Here is an 18,763-nt window from a genome sequence, read left to right on the forward strand (position 1 = left end):
CTCAAGCAACATAATAAAATGGATTGAGTTTTTGATTCGCGCGGGAATTGTTCAGATCTATTGATCTAGGCAAAACTGATGATACATGTCTCTCTTTCGAGTAAAATATCTGTTAACTCAATGCAGACAAGAGCAGACGTCAGACCTAAATTTTTGCAAAAATTGTTAAACAAATCAGAAGATCCTATTTTTAGTTCTCATACATGTTATTTATGTGACAACATGATCAAACAGTACTAACATGCCTAGTGATGTTTCAGTGACTCTTGATATGGCTCTTGGAATTTGAGAGTAAAAATAGAAAAGTGGTTGGTTTTGTAGAGTACGCATAGAGGAAAATCATTGCCGCGTGCAAAATTAACTCTATGTATACGCGGGAAATTGTAAGCAGACGACACAAAAAATAAATTCTGCAAAATGTTATTAAAAATATGCTATTTCCTAAATTTTTTCCAAAATGTGTGTACAATATTGGTTGTTTAGGGTCAGTTGTATTGGTAAAAATATTCCATATTTTCTGGAATTTGCTTTTGTGAAGTTGTGAAAATTTTAACTACCACGCAAAGTATAGTGGCTTCACAACGCCATACAGAAACCTCGTGACTGAACAAAATGATTAAACTCAGGATGCTGTGTGATACGCCTCTGACACAGATAATTCTTGGGCCATAATTTATTGCTTTCGTGAAAGATGTAGCTTAGTCAGTGTCTTGCCGAACTCGGGATATGATATACATGTTATAAAGTGGCTTTTAAAGAAAATACCTAAAATTAAAGGTATATAACACACGTGGTAGATAGAATTTTTTACTTCCGTACAGAGCTTGTTTGTTACGTCGTCTGCTCAGACATAGATATGGGGGCAGACACCTTCTCACGATTCCTCGAGGCATCTCGCTTGCCCTTCAGCTTCCGACTTGTCTTGATCCAAAACGCCTTTCCGCCATCCTGGCCTACATATTTATGCGCAATCGTCTGCGAACTATTTCATTTATTAGTCTTATATTGACCTGTTTTGAACTCTGTAAAAGGATATTTTAAACTCCAAAATGTTGGCATGGTTGAATTTCATGAGTTAATGATGATTTAGCCAGATGTTTTATGTTTTGTTTAGAATAACGAATGTGGAAAGTTAAAATTCAACTCTGGCTTTGATGATATTGACGGTTATAAGGGCTAGGCTTAAGGGGCTTACGCCTTGAACCTTAGTTGCTAAAAGCACTGCGATGTTTTTGAGCTTTCGGCACTACTATGTAGTTACTAACCATCTCGATTGGTTATACGATATAGCATTTCGTGAACAAACAAATATGGTAGCTATTGAAAGATTTGGATGTGATATGTAGTTGAATTATTCGGTTCTTGACATGAGACACCAACCAACACTATGCACAACATGCTCATCTATCAGGGCACAGTTCTTTAATCCCAATACATTTGTACATTCATTGAATGACCTTTGAAAATTTGGATACAAAACTCATACTCTGCAACTTGAGGTCAAATGTTGCATTTCCAGTGTTAAATTGAGGTTGTTGAACTATGCCATTGGGATGAGGCCATTGTGGTCCATAGTGCCATTCACTGTGTGGATTTTACCTTCCGTTATTTTGTCACAAATGTAAGCTTTGTGAAGAGGGAAATTCCTGCAAAAGCAAAACGAAGTTTTATCAGCTTTATTCATTTAAATCTTTTTATAATAAACTGAGGGTAAAGTGGCAACACTAAATGTTTTGTATTGCAGTAATGGCTCCCTAAAACGCAAAAACATCCATTGTGCAAAGTAAAGGAAATTAAAACAAAGCCCTTTGTTGGATAATGTTTTGATTAATCGGCATATACTTGTCATTTTGTGAAATGAAATGAATCTGTCCAAGTATCGCTGTAATCATCAGGAATCATTATTGCATAAGACTATAGTCGCTGGTCACGTTGGGCTATTCCAGTCAAAATCCACACTACCCCTGTGGAAGATTTTGGAAATATCTGCCACAGAGGGAGTATGAATTTCAAATGGATTAACACATTAGCAGCTCCATTTGAAACTCACCCTCCCTCAGGGGATGGTTCAGGTTGAATCTTTCTCAGAGGATGTATGGAATTCAAATGGAGCTAATTTACTCATTCCATTTTAAATTTACACTCCCCTGTAGCAAATATTTCCAAAATCCTCCACAGGGACAGTGTGGATTTTGACTTAAATAGCCCAGTACAATCCTGCATTTTGTATTTGTTCAGTCTATTTTCGTATTATTACTATTATAATTTTTTTTTTGGAGTGAGTATGATGTATTTTGTTTAAAATAATAATGATAATAATAATATTGTCGTTAGTTTTACATGCCTACTTGGCAGATGCCTTTGCCGTACAGCGAAAGAAGTTTGTATGCATGCAGCTCCTATAACGCGCTTTGTTGAGGATGCTAGAAAAAGCGACAGGGATGAATCTTTATTACCTGAGAAAATAGCTGCTTGTTGCTTTGCTTTGTTTAAAAAGAAAATGGATCGGTATAAGAACTTAAATTAAACAACAAAAAACATTACATATTTGGTTGAAGACACATGACAAGACACACATAGGAAAATTGAGACACACTGAGACATGTCTTCAGCAAAGACGTGTCAAGTCAGAAGCCACAAACTCAAGACATGTCTTAAAAATTGGCTTCAATAGACACATCTTACATTTTAGATGCATGTTTGCGAGACATATCTTGCATGGAGACATTTTGCGAGACGTGTCTTGTATAGGCACGTAAATAAGTGTCTTACCAAGCTTACTAGAGAGTAGAGACATGTCTCAAAACTGGCTTCACGGAACATGTCTTAGCTTGTGTCTTCAGCCAAATATTTATCGTTACATTGTAGTGACAAATTGACTTTTGCACATGATGCTGTCTTTGTGTTTGGATTGTTTATACAGAAAAAAAAAAACTTATCAGGCAGCTATTTCCAATGGCATCTTTACAAGTATGGTTTACATGAAGTTTTCCACGGCCTGTTAATTCCGACCACGTATTACTGTCTTACTGATAATGGCTATCCGTATCTACCCCTTATCCCTCGCCCCGTCTTCAAGTCCCTTCTTATTCCAATCTTCCTCTACTCTTGGCGTTCTCGCTCGTTTTGCATCGACCAACCGTGACATCAGCTTTTGGAGATCTCAACGCACCATGGATGAAATTTTGGAATTGTGCGAGTTGAAGTTCCGGTAACATCGCGTGCTGAATACCATAATAGTGCAGATCTTTTTTGATCTCATCATGCGCATCACAAACGTGTCGTCCGTGTAGCGTCATCATCGTTATGGTCCTTCTATAACAAGGAGAGGATCGCTAGCTTGTGATTATTTCTAGTTTTTGTTCTTGAGTGAGCACAGAAGACGACGACGAACTCGAAGCAAGGCAGTTGCCCTTGCTAACAAGTTTACATTCTCCTTAACATGTGCCGTTGCCCTAACTCAAGTGCATTCTCACGGGAGAGATGCTCGATGGACCGCGTAGAATATCCACAAACTTTTAAGACATTGCATACGGACATCCGAATTTAAATGCAGATATTTCCCATTTCCATGCATTCCTTGCTTAAGGAATACAGAGTTACTCAGACATTAAGAACATTTAAATTCAATTCTATACATGATTTACTAATTCCATGCTATGTGGTTGTTTCAAATTATGAACCACGTGTTTTAAATATCTATTTAAAAATAACGGTCGTTTTATACACGTTATAGTATTCTCACCATGCGTTTGAGCAGCTAAGGGGTTAGCCAAGTTAGCGGTAGGATGCGCGTCAGCCTAGCGCACACCTCTCGCGGTCGTCACCCGTGTACTCAAGTCATCTAGAGATTCAATTTTCACGTTTTTCGTATTCAGGATATCCCATGATTTATCCGAATAGAATACAAATCAAACGGTTGTTAAACTCAAAACATTTCACTTTAGTTTGACTGCTGACTCAACAAAGTGCTTCTAGAATAAATAAGATAAGTCAATATTGGAAGAAAATCACTACGCATACAAAATATTTGCATGAAGAAAGCCATTTTGTCATTTTTTAATATCATATGACTCGTTGTGTTAGCTGAATAAAAAGAGTCAGTAAATTATTGAGTCTTGTATTTCAATCGCAGAATAATTTTGCGGTAATAAAGAGATTCAATATAGTGAATGGTTTTAATAATTGCCACATTGTAAAATGCTAAAACCCAGATATCTCCAAAGTCTGAAATTATTTTACGAAAGCTCCAGACTACTATTGGTAAAAATGAACATAATGGTCAAGTGTTCCAATGTTTTTGCTTCTTCAGCATGTTGTGATTGGGGGTGTGTATGTTAAAGTCGTAGGGCTGGGGCTAGGAATTTGTTCTTTAATGTTCTTTGTGCTTTAATCTTTCTATCCCATCTCTCTTGAAACTTGTACCAGGGCCTTTCTCTTCGCCTTTTCGATGTATACTATCGCCAATAGTTTACGTTCTTGACGTTTTGGTGGGTTTTACACAGCAATATTACTGATCCTTATCTCCAGTAGCTTTCAAAATATTCGGCATCGTCTCATGGATCTACACTAACATGACTATTGGCTGCTGCGTCATATCACAATTACATTAGAGTGTTTTGTCCCACGGTCGTGATGGTACGCATGCACGTTGGACTTTTCACATAAAATTTAGGAGCATGGACATTTAGAATGATGCAAATAAATTAAAAAACAGCTTAAAAGATATTAACAATTCTAAACTTCTTAATGTTTGTTTTGTATTTTTCAGCTTTTCCCGGTATCTATGCAACATCAACAGGTATGACAGCGGAGAACACAGCTCTTGCACATGCGCACTCAGTATCATTAGATTACAGAAGAAATGGGACTTCACTAAAGGATCAAGTTACGTGTAATAGTAGCAATCTGGACCACATAGAAAATAACAAGGTATGATGATGCAACTAATTAGTTTAATTGGCAACTCTTGTTCTTCTACTGTTACTGGTTACTTCTTACATTTGGTGGGCTATAGTCCTAACTCGAGAATGTGCGTAGAGCGTGACTGACGTTCTTGTGTGGAGATCACTCTAGGTGTAATATACGCTGGCGAAGTTACGTAATTAATCGGATTAATTACCATAGCAATAGGTGAAACAATTTTGAACATATCGCGCTGCACTACAAGCAGGTTACACTCATCACCTGTGTATGTCTGCAATCATAGATTGAATACAATACTGGTCTTTTCAAAGATACTAATCTTACAGGTGCAAGTAATCAGCATGATATGTTTTTAAATCACTTAACGGGCTCTGTCCTCAGTACATTGATGCGTGCCTAAAAATAAGATCGCGGCCGGACTCTATGCGTACTCGTTCATCATCCTGTATCACATTGGAAATTCCATCATCCAGAAAACAAGCTGGGGACAGAGCTTTTTCCATTGCTGCTGCTCAATCTTGGAATAGGCTTCCTGTCACAATCAGAAATGCTCAAAACATAAACAGTTTCAAAACAGCTCTCAAATCTCATCTTTATCCGCAGTAACTTTTTTTGTTTTCCATAAACTCTTTTGTACTTCTCATGATACATGTATGTCGCCATTGTTATATTCAATTATTGCTTAATGTTTATATTTTTATCTTTTGTGTTTTGCTTACCAGCGCTTTGAAACTTTCTTGAAAAGGCGCTTTATAAATGTTGTAGTATAGTAGTATAGTATAGTATATGGTTCAATGAAGAGGTACCGCGTGAACGTATCAGTGCAGCGCGGTATATTCAAAAATTGTTTTCACCTATTGATATGGTAGTTAATCCATTATTACGTAACTTCGCCAGCGCATTCGTTTCTGTTTCCTGAAGCCGGTTTTGTTGTTAATTGGAATTTAGATGTGATATCATCGATTACATCAAATAAAATCAATACATACTGTACAAGTTTATTTTTAAATTAAGTTTAGATACAAAAATGATAGCGGCCCATTGTACGCGGGAAGGCTGTCTATACGTTATATTTCATTCACTCCGATCCGCCACCACTAAGGAGCAACGACCCCAGTGATTTAGTGGGCGTGTACAAGAATGTCACACGTCCTCTATCTCGTCTCATCCCTTTGACCTCCTCTCTCATCATTACCTCCTTGCCGAAACCTCTCTGCTCTCTACAAAATACACACGCCATGTTCACACAGGAGGATGATACTAAGTAGTTCAGAACCTTTGATGATTCAGTCAGATGTTCAGGTGGTGCAAACACACTTAAATGTTTGACACTCCAAGTGGCGTTTAACCCCAAGCTATTTAGGGCGTTTAGCTGAACCTCCGGGTAAACGTAGAGGAAATTGGAGGTATAGTCGCGTTGAAGGGTTTCAGCATTTGTTTAGAATTCCAATGTTTGATTGGCTAAATTCCGTTTCTCGTACAATTTTCACCCCAAATACCATTGACTAGGGGGTGTTAGCTGGCAAACCTGTAATACATATGTGAATTCTGTATTTTGGAAGTTTAACTCCTAGGTTGATAGTCGTCTGAACAGAGCTTCTACTGATGGTTAGCGCAAAGGTGAAAAGAAGACTTCTTACTGTGGAATTGAATACCTCTCAATTTGTCATCACTTTATTAAATCTACGAACTCTTGGGTGTTAACTCAAGATTTTAGAAATATCTGGCCAATGACCTAGTCTATAGTGAATATTGCAGGCACTATTATTGTCTTATATTGTCTTGTCCTTCTGGCGGGGGTACTTTAACCATCTACCTGAGATAATCATAAAATCTATGCTGAAATATAACTGTTAAAAAACATAATTTCAAGGAGATAATAGAGGATAGAAAAGAAAATTGAAAATACATTTTCTTTAGTACATGAATGAAATACATGTATAGCTTTTTGCCAATAGGGTCCACCTCGTGTTTGTTGCAAATCGCGGGCAAACTCGTACCGTAAACATATTTTTAAACGAGATCGTTCAGATTTCTGAAAAAAGAAGGGCTCCATTTTGTTTCTGACAGATAATTTCGTCACTAGGTAAAAGAATGTGGTTAATAATTGCTATACAGCCAATTAAAATAAACACAATGCATGAATATGTGAAGGACAATGGAGTGCTTTAATATAAGAAGATTAACCTCTTCGGTAAATCCCACAAGTCGTTGCGTTCGGATCATATGTCGTCACTCTAATGCGCACATTGCTACTGCGCACTTAACGGCATTAAAATGCGCAGTAACGATGTTCGCTAAACGATGTGCACATTGTCGTGACGTCAGGTGATGACATCAGGTAGCCTCTAATAGGTAAAAGTTTTAATATACATCGGCGCGAATGGAGATAGTAGAAATTAAAGAGACTAAAACTTGGAGTTGATGCTTTTTTAATGTAATTTCTACAAACATGACAAATGCCTTTTGTCATTGGTCATTTTTTTGTATTGAACCTTTTGCAAAACAATATATACTATACTACTATAGTAATCGAACTATGAAAACAAACAGAAACTAAACTAAATTCTAGAATTATCTCTTTTGCAAAATTTATGGAGATGTACGAGATGAACGTTCTCATTGTAGTGACTTTTTAGATGGTGGAAGCTATTCGCCTTAATGCATTCAAAAGACAAAATATCGGCTTCAAACAATATTGTTTTCGTTTATAAAGAATAAAACCTTGTCATTCAAGACTTATCGTCAAGAAACTTGTCTAGCTATATGTTCTTTTATACAATGACATTTCATTGCACTTTCCCGAAGAACAAGTTTAAAATTCCAATCGGCACTTTAAAACGTCATTAGCCTAGTTTAAAATCAACATGTTAAAATGGAAGACGTTTTTCTCTCTCCCATTAGATGTCATAAGAACCCTTAACCTTCTCGTCCCGGAGAATCGGAACTCCCATAGATGGTCGTGTTAAAACAAACATTTGTTCAGTAATTTGAATAATATAATTCAAGGACAACTGGGATTCATGTTGTATTTTGATATGGTATATTCCACTGCGTACTCTTATTTAAAAGCACCGGTCGCCGCCTGTTGATAAGCGACAGGTTTCAAGCAGGAACGATCTCGAGGAAATCCCTTGTCGATTACAAAGTATAGCGTTTAGAAATACGTCTTGTCTAAGTTGTCTTGTATATAAAAAGACATAAGATGATATTCGTTATTGCACAACATAACAATGTACAGTGTTGCTACTTATTTGATATTCATGGCGGGATATTCCTTCTCATTCGGGAGCACCACTTAGCATATTAAACATGACATCTCGGCGGTACTTCAAATTTCAACAACGTCGGCAATACATTAAAATCCCGCGTGATTGCGCGGGATCTAAAGAGAGTTTTTTTAGCATGGTATCAATATTAATTAGTTTCCCGAGGGTGATTAGTGATATATGTTGGTTTGTGGCCTTCGATTGAATGATATTTTTATGAGACAGCGTCACATCGTCACAATGTCGGATCACCAAAAGACTCCGACACGGCCAAAAGAAAAATATATTTGTTTATGTATCCCTCAACCAAATTGTTCTAATATCCACATATTTATAGTACAGTCATAAATAGGTCTTTTAATTATTGAGAAACTTCTGTCCTAGTAATCCTGTGAGTCCTTTGAATTTGAAATCCTATAGGGTGTGTGGAGGGCTTTTTATGATAACAAGAGTACAATCTTGGGACAAAGACACACTAGAAGTCTGGCCATATGCATTGGGACATACGCTTTCTTCAACAAATATAAATTCAAGGGATCCTGGACCCTGGATGAGATAGACCGCGTGAATACAACGACGCATTGCCAAGAGAGTTGAGGTTATAGTGGAATGACTTTATGCAATTTGATAAAAAGTCTCGCGGGTTTTATGTGTCGTTGAATTGTTTAAATGTTCAAGAAGAACATGAAAATGGTAACATGAATAAATATCGGTTAGTAAAACAAAGTAAAAAACAAAGGCTCTAAAATCACTTGCCAAACGTACGTACTCCTTAGCATGTATTATTACAAAATAATTGCAACCAAGCGATTCACAAGACCAGCAAATAGCAATCACACAAACAAACATAACAAACAAACACACATAATGAACGTTGCTTTGGCTACTCGTGTGTATATGCATTGCAAGGGATTAGTCCAAGCATGCCTATCTGCAATAGCTCCCTTTTTACATTTGACAAAAGAATTGCATTCTATATTGTACAAATCTAAATAATACGACACCTAGCAGCTATTGGAGATATTATCTTATTGCACTAACCACTTGATATTATTGTATCCTGTATAATCATAATTTTTCCGCTTCTGACCGTGAGATATTTCTGTATTAATTTTGTTCAGTTTCGATGCCACTCCATTTCCCTCCAGCTTCAAGTATTACGTCCGTTTCTCATGTATTTTTATATTTTAATTGCAAGGTTGACGACCGCTCTTATTTAACACTCTTCAATCAATAGACTTCTGTCAATTATTAGATATTAATTAAAAGTCTTTTGTTCTGTACTTGACTTTCTACAGTTCCGCCATACGCATTGAAAGCACACTGAACCAAAGAGCAACCCATACTTTTACACAAAGCCAAATACACTGGCATATTTAAAAATATTTAAAATAGTGACGAAAAGATGCGGCTAGTGTGCCTCACGCTAAGCAGCGCGTAAGACAATACGAGACACAACTAATATATGTGAGGATCGGAAATAATATGATGCAAGCCAAGGATATTTTGATTTAAATCCTTATGAAGCATATACCAACTGATATACAGCAAAGGAATTGAGGTACCTTTTGTTGTCACCCGTGTATTTCCTAAACAAAAAAGTCTAAGATATGTCATAGTTTGAACCAGCAGCCAATAGCTGCATCTTTTAGCTCGGATTTAAGACCTTATTCGTTCAAAATAAAGACACGATTTGCTCCATTGCATAGTCTATTGATTTGTATAACCCCGTGGTTTCCATTGATTAGAATATTAAAGAGCAACTTTTGATTTCGTTCCTTGCTTGGGTTTTAGATCATCGTTTCTTTAATTCTCAACCGAATGAGGTCTTAAATGAGAGCTAAAGGGCACAGGTATCGGCTGCTGGTCTTACTGCGTATTAATATCATAGTTACATACCTAGTACAGTGTTTAGAGAGATAATAAACTTCATTCTATTTATGATTTCAATTACATCAACCTAACAGTATCTGTATTTGTTTTTTATGTAATTGCAGGACCATACATCTGTTGGTAATTTCGTCGTGACGTCACATTCATTATCAGCCGCCTATCCACACCCTGCACCTGCCTACGTCCCCGCCTATGGAACCACCGCTATGCCCACAAGCCTTTCCCACCCAATGTGGCCACCAAATGGAGCCATGAACTGTGCAGCTGGCGATACGGCTAATGTTCTCGAAGGCGGGAATGTCTTGAGACCGTCACCCCTTGCATACAAATCTGTGGTACACGGAACATCATGTAATTCTGGCGCAGGTGAGCTACGGCAAATGATTTGCTGAGAATTATAGCACCGTGGCACGGCAGAATGTGTCACTGGAGCTTCTTGAATCTTCTTGATAAAATCAAGTTAGTACTTATAGTAGTAACTAATTTTGTACTATACTATTTAAGGTATTAAAGGTCCATACAGACTCCGAGGATTCGACGTAGAATATTCGATGTAACATGTATTCGATATTTAATCGATTCCCATTCTATTTCCAGTAGTGTTTAACTTCTAACGAATGTTTCATGACGTAAAATCGATAATATGCTATGTCGATTATCTTGTGGAAAATATAATCGATTCTACGTATTCAAACATTTGTAGTGGAAATAGAATGGGAATAAATTAAATAACGAAGACACGTTACATCGAATATTCTACATCCATGAGGATGTACACAAAATGATGTATGAGGATATTTCTAGATATTAGGAAATTAGCTAAGTTGCATAAATGCTAATTAAATATGCAAATATGCAAATTAGAGGGCGGCTAGACTATATAATACATTAGAACACAGTGTAGCAGATCTAGCAAATAAGTGTATAGGAATCAATTTGTAATGCATTAGAACATAATTATTAGAAACACTTTAACCAAGTTTCAAGGCACAAGTATGCAAAATAAAAGTAACGTAAACATAAAGGGGTGGATTCTTAGCAAAATATTGTCAAGAAATTGCATATTAATGAGTTTTACCAGTATGTTGAAAACTGTATGTCTGAATAGCTTCAAACACAGAGCATATTGATAAGCCTGATAAGTGTCGCAATAATATTACATATTAATGAGTTTTTCCAGTCATTTTACCTCATTAACTTTATTTCTTATTGATAAAAAAAAAAGATTTAGATACAAAGACTGTATATTATTAATGTATTTTTAAAACTTAAAACCGTATGTCCGAATTTCTTCAAACACAAAACAGGACACAGTTCTTTAACCCCAACGTGTTTGTACACACACAGAATGACCTTTGAATATTGGCTAATGTACTGTGCCACTGGTTATGGTGTGGCTCATATTGCTAGTTTATAATAGTCCATTTCTTGTCTTATCTTTTCAGTTTCTGATATCACAGCAAAGAACCCCAGCTCTCCAGTCGGTGCAATGCGAATCGTACAGAGTTCATGAAATTAATGAACGATGGTGTATTAATAACATGTGGAAGCATTGAACTCTACTGATTCTTGCGAACAATGTGTATAGAAGTCTGGAATCGGTCTATGCCTTCTTCATGTATAAAAGCCGTGTTCCCAGAATTTACTTTATCATGAAGACAAGATGTTTATTATAAAAGGACATTGATGCTGCAAGGATGTACTTAATACTTCCAGAGATACTTCGAAGAAGTAAACCGAACACGAGGGAACGACGGCAGCACTAAATGCATCTTGGGAACGACATATTTGTTGAACGATTGAGAAAACACGACAATAAACAGTAAAACTGACCAAAACTTTTGTCGATGTAAATATCTTGACATTATAATTATTTTGCATTTATGCAATATGAACATGCACGATGACCATGGTTCAATACTTTGGGACCAGAGAACTGTCCAGATACTTATTCTGAAGGAGGTAACAATGGATTGGTACAGTGTTTTGGTGTTCTTCAGCGAACGAATACATTGAAGTTCATTCTGGCACGAGAACACAAAACAAAGATGATGGAAATTTATTCGCTTTTGTGTTATTGAAAAGTGAAAAAGAGAAAAGATTGTTTTAATAATTATCGTCAGATTCAGAGTTGGTGTTCAAGAATTTTCTTAGCCAGAAATTTATTAACGTAGGTATCACGTCTAGTTTGGTCCTATTGTACAGAGCATAATAATTTAGAATTAGCATATTGTTATTGTTTTGTATTAAATATAAAAAAACAAAAGCACTATGCAAATTAATGTTCAGGATACGGTAGACATGGTAGACACAGCCATCGGTTCCTATCGGGTGTCCGATGGCAATATATGATCAAAGTGTGCGTGGTGCCTTAATGAAGCTCGACAGGTGATAAAACCCGGAAGTAATTCTCTTTCGTTTAAGAATCTTCTTGAACCTGACCTTTAATCTTAGAGAAGAGCAACTTTTATATGATGTAAAATGTAAATCAATACTTTTTTTACATGTGGTATGCATGTAAAAATGGCTGAAAATGTAAATATGATTATTAATGTCATCCCCTTAAAACTTCAATGTTCATATTTATTATTGTAGTTGTTAATCACGGGTTATTATTTTGATTATTGTGTTTATTATCTTGTTTTTTAATTGTTCTTCAACTGTGGGCTTCAAATGTTGTGTTAAACTTCTTGTGCAAATGTTTCATGCATACCTATATTGTTTATTTACCCATTCAAGTATATACCAAATACGTTCAAAGATCACCCAGTGAGCGTTAACGTTTATCGGGGTTTAAAGACTTTTATCTGAGCATAATATGCTCTGCTTTTGAAATTGAAATATTATTTCAAATGCAGTGAGTGAATACAAATGACATAATCATCCAAAAAAGTGAATTTTTTCTTCATTAAAATGTGGTACAAACGGTTTTCACTAGAACAAGCACAATATGCAAAGTTCAACTATTTTACATATGAAGACCTGAGTGCAAGAAGACCGTAAGTCCACTTGGCCCCTCAACATGTATTCATTAAAGTTGCGTATACTTTCTTATAGTTTGGTAATGTTTTATACATGTTCAGGGACCAAAACAAATCTTTCACAACCTTTCATGATGTTTACACCCTGGAACATGTATTAAACATGATAAAACCCTAAGAAACTATACGTAACTTTAGTGTATATATGTTGAGGGGCCAAGTGGACTTACGGTCTTCTTGCGCTCAGGTCTTCATATATACTATAACTTTTGTCGAGTAGATTTAAGCTATTTGATAGTAAAACAAAACAAAAAACAACAGGTATTTATAAATGTAAGCGACTATTCCCTTTTAAAGTGATATATTAAGAGGTGCAACTGAGTGAAAATACGGTACAAATAACAACTCAACAAAATTAGAAAAGTATTAATATAACATAGTACCATTTTTTTCCGACCATGCCATGCCTATTTAAAAAAAACTATAAAAAAAACTTGAAAAGTTTTTATTTTGTTTGTGTTGGTCAATGTAACCAATATCGTCATTATTTTAATTATGGAAACTAGTAAGTGCAATTAATGTCAATAAATGTCATAAGTTGAAAAATCGACAATAAGGGAATAAAATTTCAGTCCAGTTCATATTGTTTAAATTCTGGAACAACATGCGATTAAGTTACTAAACATCATTTATAAAAATGATAATGGTGTAAGTCATAGCACATTCCTTTTGAAAATGTGTTTTTTATATTGTGACCAAACATTGTCCATTGTTTAAAATAAATTGAAATTGTCTACCATTATCTTATATGCGCACTCTTATTTCTACGGGGTCAAATTTGTTTCGGAATCAATGACTCCCAGCATATTCTATTGCCGAGTCAGGTACTAGTTTGACTCAGAATCAGTGTGTGAAGGGAGTCATCGTGAGCCAAATTTGACCCTGCAGAACAAAAATTGTGACTTCCATTTAGTGTCCTAGAAATGCATATTTTGTACATGCAAATTTAAATCATTATTCTTATTCAAGCTGGTCATTTGTATTTTACCTCCTGAATTATGCTTGTGTGAACCCCATGCAACCACTACACTGTTCAATAGTCTTATTGTGATGTGGCGGGAGTTTTAAAAACACGGGCCCTGAACAAAATATGATGCGCTCGCATACTGCCAGGCAAAAACAATCGAAATTGTGATGATGCGTTGAGGCATTGACGTCAGAAGTCAACTCATCTATAGACGAATCCAACGAGCCAAGTCATGGTCAGGATTTGGTCGGCCATCTTTGGTTTCCCGCTAGCACCAACCTGGGGTATTGAGCGCCCGATTGTGCAAATAAAAGCCGCCTAACACCTGGAGAAGATGCCAAGACGAGGAGAGTTAATATAATAATATATACAATAGAGGTAATCCTGACGCATATATTCAAACATAGTCCTTTTGTTCATCCATTTGTACATCTGTGAATACATGCGACGGGCCGGATTACCTGCGGTATTATCTCTATTGTATTATTCTATTAACCCTCCTCGACCTTATCTAGGTGTAAGGCGGCTTTAATTTGCACAACTGTTGGAACTGTATTGTGTTGTAAACTTAAATCAATCTTTTGTCTACCTGTGTTTTCGCGGAAGGTGTAGAACGGGTGATGGAATGCAGTTTAAAATTTTCACCAAGGCCGAATCATTTCACATTTTGGATGCATTGTAGTCGGCGGGGACCCAACTAAAGGCAGCTAGTCAGGTGTAGGGATGCGTGTATTTGGATTCGTCTATAGCGTTCTTATCTTGGCGAATAGTGTCCAAGTATAAATCGTCTTTAAAGCAAAAACGGGTTTTCACTGGTCAAATATTAGTAACGTCGCCCTCTGTTGACGAAATAAAGGTTTGATCGCTACTCGCGCTAGGCGAGTCGCCTGCAGCACACTACGTGTTTGATAGGGACGGTCTACGGTATATTACAGAGGTATTCGTCTCTCTGCCGAATTATTTTATTGTCATTGCGCCATCAATAAATTGTCTCATGTAAAATAAATTTATTTATTTATTCTTTTGTTTGTTCAGTGGTATAAGAGAAAATCTTCTGCCGCTGTTGAACGAATGTTCTATATAATAAAGATAGCTTGTTTGTTTGTTTGTTTTTCAAGATGGACACTTTTGAAAATATGAAAATTTTGACAAGCAACTTAGAGTAGGCTGCAACTGTCCAAAAAGAGGAAAAAACACAAACAGTTGCTTGTTTTAGGTAACTTATAGACTTATATGCAACCAGTCTTTGTTATTGCTGACCAGTGAGAAGAAGCATTACTTCTTGCGCAAAAATATTACACTATGAATGTTACTATTGCTCAGAACTAAGTTTTCAGCAAGTTATAAATTGTATTGTCCTCCTGTTAGAATATGTTGACCATAATGAACAAATTTCATTGAAGTTGTAAAAATATTTTTTCATGACAGCTAATTTGACTATTTATGTACAGTAAATGTTGTAAAATTGAAATACAAAAGACATTGTGGTGGTATAACCATTAGAAATACTGCGCATTGTGTTCAGAATAACCCGGCTATGTGTACTTTCTAACGGTTGTACCATTGTTTATTAATCTTATTATTAATTGAAATATTTTATTGGGAAATCCTATTTGAAAGAAGTCATACCCATGCGGAAGATTCAGCTCAAGTCTTCCACAGAGGGAGCGTGGGTAGCAAATAAAGAATACACAATTGCGTAACTTCCATTCAACATACCATAGCCAATTTCTTTGGAATTTAATTAAAAAAACACCTTTTTCTATGGAAGACTTTTTGAAATCTTCCACATGGGTATGATGGATTTCTTTCAAATGGGATAGCCCATTCTGTTGAGTACCGCTGCTACTGAGTATGTGTGCATGTAGATGTTGATAAACTGATCGTAGTGTTTATGTAAAAATAATATTATTTGACGATGAAATCGGCGGAGATTGGATAAATAAAATATTCTTGCTTTTGGAAGTAAGATGGAAACATGACATACTCGTGTCTTATATGCTTTTATTGTGTGACTACTATCCCAGATATATTCTGCGCAGGAGAGTACCAAATGTGACCTGATACCACAAATTGAGCGTGGAGTCGCAAGTTCGTAGTTTCGAGACACCCTCGCTGCTGAGTTGATGTTCTTTGTTTGCCGCGCACCGTGTACAAGCCAGTAACATGTCCTTTGTGCATGGCCCATTGTTCCCCCACTCACAGAGGACACACATACTATTGGCTTGAACAGGTGCGTGTGAAACACAGAACGTCAATGACGCAGCCAGGACGTCCCAAAACTACCAACTTGCGACTTTACGCTCATTTCATGGTAGCAGATCACAAGTGTAGAAAATGAGTATAGACGAATCCAAATACACGCATTCCTACACCTGACTAGCAGCCTTTAGTTGGGTAGCCGTCGGCTACAATGCACTCAAAATGTGAAATGATTCGGCCTTGGCGGAAATTTTAAACTGCATTCCATCACCCGTTTTACACCTTCCGCGAAAACACAGGTAGACAAAAGAATAACACAATACAGTTCCCTTCGACAAAACACACAGCATGGTCTATTCGTTGTTGAAGTGACATAATAATCGGATTAACTATACGCGGTATCTATGCATTGATGTACTTGCGAACAAAAGGACTATGTATATGAATAGATGCGACGGGATTACCTGCGGAATTATCTCAATTATATAGCTATTATTCTATTAACCCTCCTCGTCCTTGCATCTTCTCTAGGTGTTAGGCGGCTTTTATTTGCACAATCGGACGCTCAAAACACCAGGTTGGTGCTAGCGGCTACCCAAAGATGTCCGACCAAATCCTGACCATGACTTGGCTACTTGGATTCGTCTATAGCATAATAATACACTCATGGTACAAGCCTTCTCGTAGTTAATCTGTACAGGGTGTCCCAGAAAAAAAACCTGAGTGAATAAAATTGAATGTAAGTCGAGAAATAGATATCAAAATCAAAAAATTTAAAATGTAGCGCATAGCCTATTTTGTTGTGCATCACATACGAAAATTTGATTTGATTCGGTTGACTGGTTCTGAAGAAATGAACGATTGCAAAATGCGTGCATCAATGATGCAGTTCATTCCAAGTTTGATCAACAGGAGCTTTTTTCATACTCGCTCACCGCTTCCTAATGTTTGTGTATAACAGTTTGTCCGAGAAAACTTTTATTTCTGCAATTGGAAGCTCTCCAACTTTCATTCTTTAGGTTGTGCAAATACATGTATGTTATATTTTAACTTTACAAAGAATGATAATGATCAAGTGCTTAAAGCTTTACGTGTGATTTTGATACCATGCGGCATTAATGTTGAAGTTTTAAAAGATTTAAACTTTGCATTACAATTTCTTGGAAATATTCTGAAAACATTAATGTGTGTGTGCCAGCTGGAATTCTTTATGTACACTGTAAATACAGTGTTTAGACCTTAAACACGAAATCTAAACACCGATCTTGTCCCCATTTTGTAACGTTTAGGTCAATTTTATGTTTAGGGCACTCCTGTTTATAGTTTAAACATGTTTAGATTGACAAGCATTTAGGATTGAAACAATAAATGTGTTTAGCCTTATGATGCGTTTAGATTGATTTGTGTTTTGGATTTAAACATGTTTACATACTGTGCATTTTGTATCTTCTGTCAAAATGGAAAATCCTTTCATTAATTTGCTCGGAAAAGAATGGTCATCTATGGAAGAGGTATGGAGAGAGTATTTGGGGAAGATGTTGGAGAGGTATTGAAAGATTGTGGGATAGGCTTTTACGACGGGAATTCATAACAATTAGTGGGTTTTTAGCGGGTTCGCCGTCGGACAAGTTTAGAACTGTCAAGCTTTCGTCAGGAGTAGCTCTGACTTCTTCAGGACAAAAGTACCTAAGATTGAGACATGTATACCGCCCTTGTCTACTGATGACTCTGAAAAGAGTCGTTCACTGAAGACTGCCCCTTGTCAACAGAGAACAAGCAGATCTCGCCTATCTGCTAATATAAAGGTTTATGGTGGCTCTGAAAAGAGCCGTTTGCTGAAGGTATTGAAAGGTATTTATTGTTATTTTCATGATTATTTATTGTTATTTTCATGATTTCATATGAACGCACACGTACCCTGTGACATCTCGCCAGAAGTATCACACATTATTAATACAAAGTTCTATACTCTATCTATACCTTATTTAACACGCATAAAATAGATCAGATAGACAACTCTTAACGTGGGTCTACTTTTCGGCGTAGTGGTAAAACCTAACAATTCCCGCCGATTACTAGTTATGAAACTATACTGTCTTTAAGGTTGGTCTTATCCCTGGAATTATGGCAACCTTGGGCCACATAACTGCTAAAGTAATGGTCTAAAGTATATAAAGGTATATACATATTTAGAATGGCAAAGACTTTATGAATCCATCTGTGAGGTCAAATATGTGCAACTTTTGGAGAAAATCTCCAAAGACAGTCATTTTTTAAAATTAATGTTTAACCCTGTTTTATTATTCCCCCATAAAAATATTTACACAAATAAGGTCTTGTCTTTTGAACAGTTTTGATAATGTATCACTTCTCTATCAACAATAAATCTTTTCCCCTAATATTACTACCATCTAAACATCATAAAATGGTTTAAAATGTTGACAACTTACACATTTTAACCGTTT

General features: G+C 36.3%; 1 protein-coding gene across 2 annotated transcripts in view; it reads left to right on the forward strand.

The window, feature by feature from the left end:
* Nucleotides 1-16,078, forward strand: part of LOC140146004 (paired box protein Pax-1-like) — a 79,104-nt gene extending 63,026 nt beyond the window's left edge. Inside the window, exons 3-5 of one of the 2 annotated variants that reach the window (XR_011858167.1) lie at nucleotides 4,772-4,932; nucleotides 10,193-10,547; nucleotides 11,534-16,078. Coding sequence is in view for 1 of the 2 variants with exons in the window: in XM_072167743.1 (XP_072023844.1) it covers nucleotides 4,772-4,932; nucleotides 10,193-10,454; nucleotides 11,534-11,601 (491 nt within the window). In the remaining variant the exon portion in view is untranslated. The remainder of the gene's footprint in view (nucleotides 1-4,771; nucleotides 4,933-10,192; nucleotides 10,548-11,533) is intronic. The other variant, XM_072167743.1, reaches the window with a different exon arrangement.
* Nucleotides 16,079-18,763: the final 2,685 nt, after the last annotated feature.

Source organism: Amphiura filiformis, chromosome 2 (genome assembly GCF_039555335.1).
Source record: "Amphiura filiformis chromosome 2, Afil_fr2py, whole genome shotgun sequence".
In the NCBI taxonomy this organism is placed as follows: Eukaryota; Metazoa; Echinodermata; class Ophiuroidea; order Amphilepidida; family Amphiuridae; genus Amphiura; species Amphiura filiformis.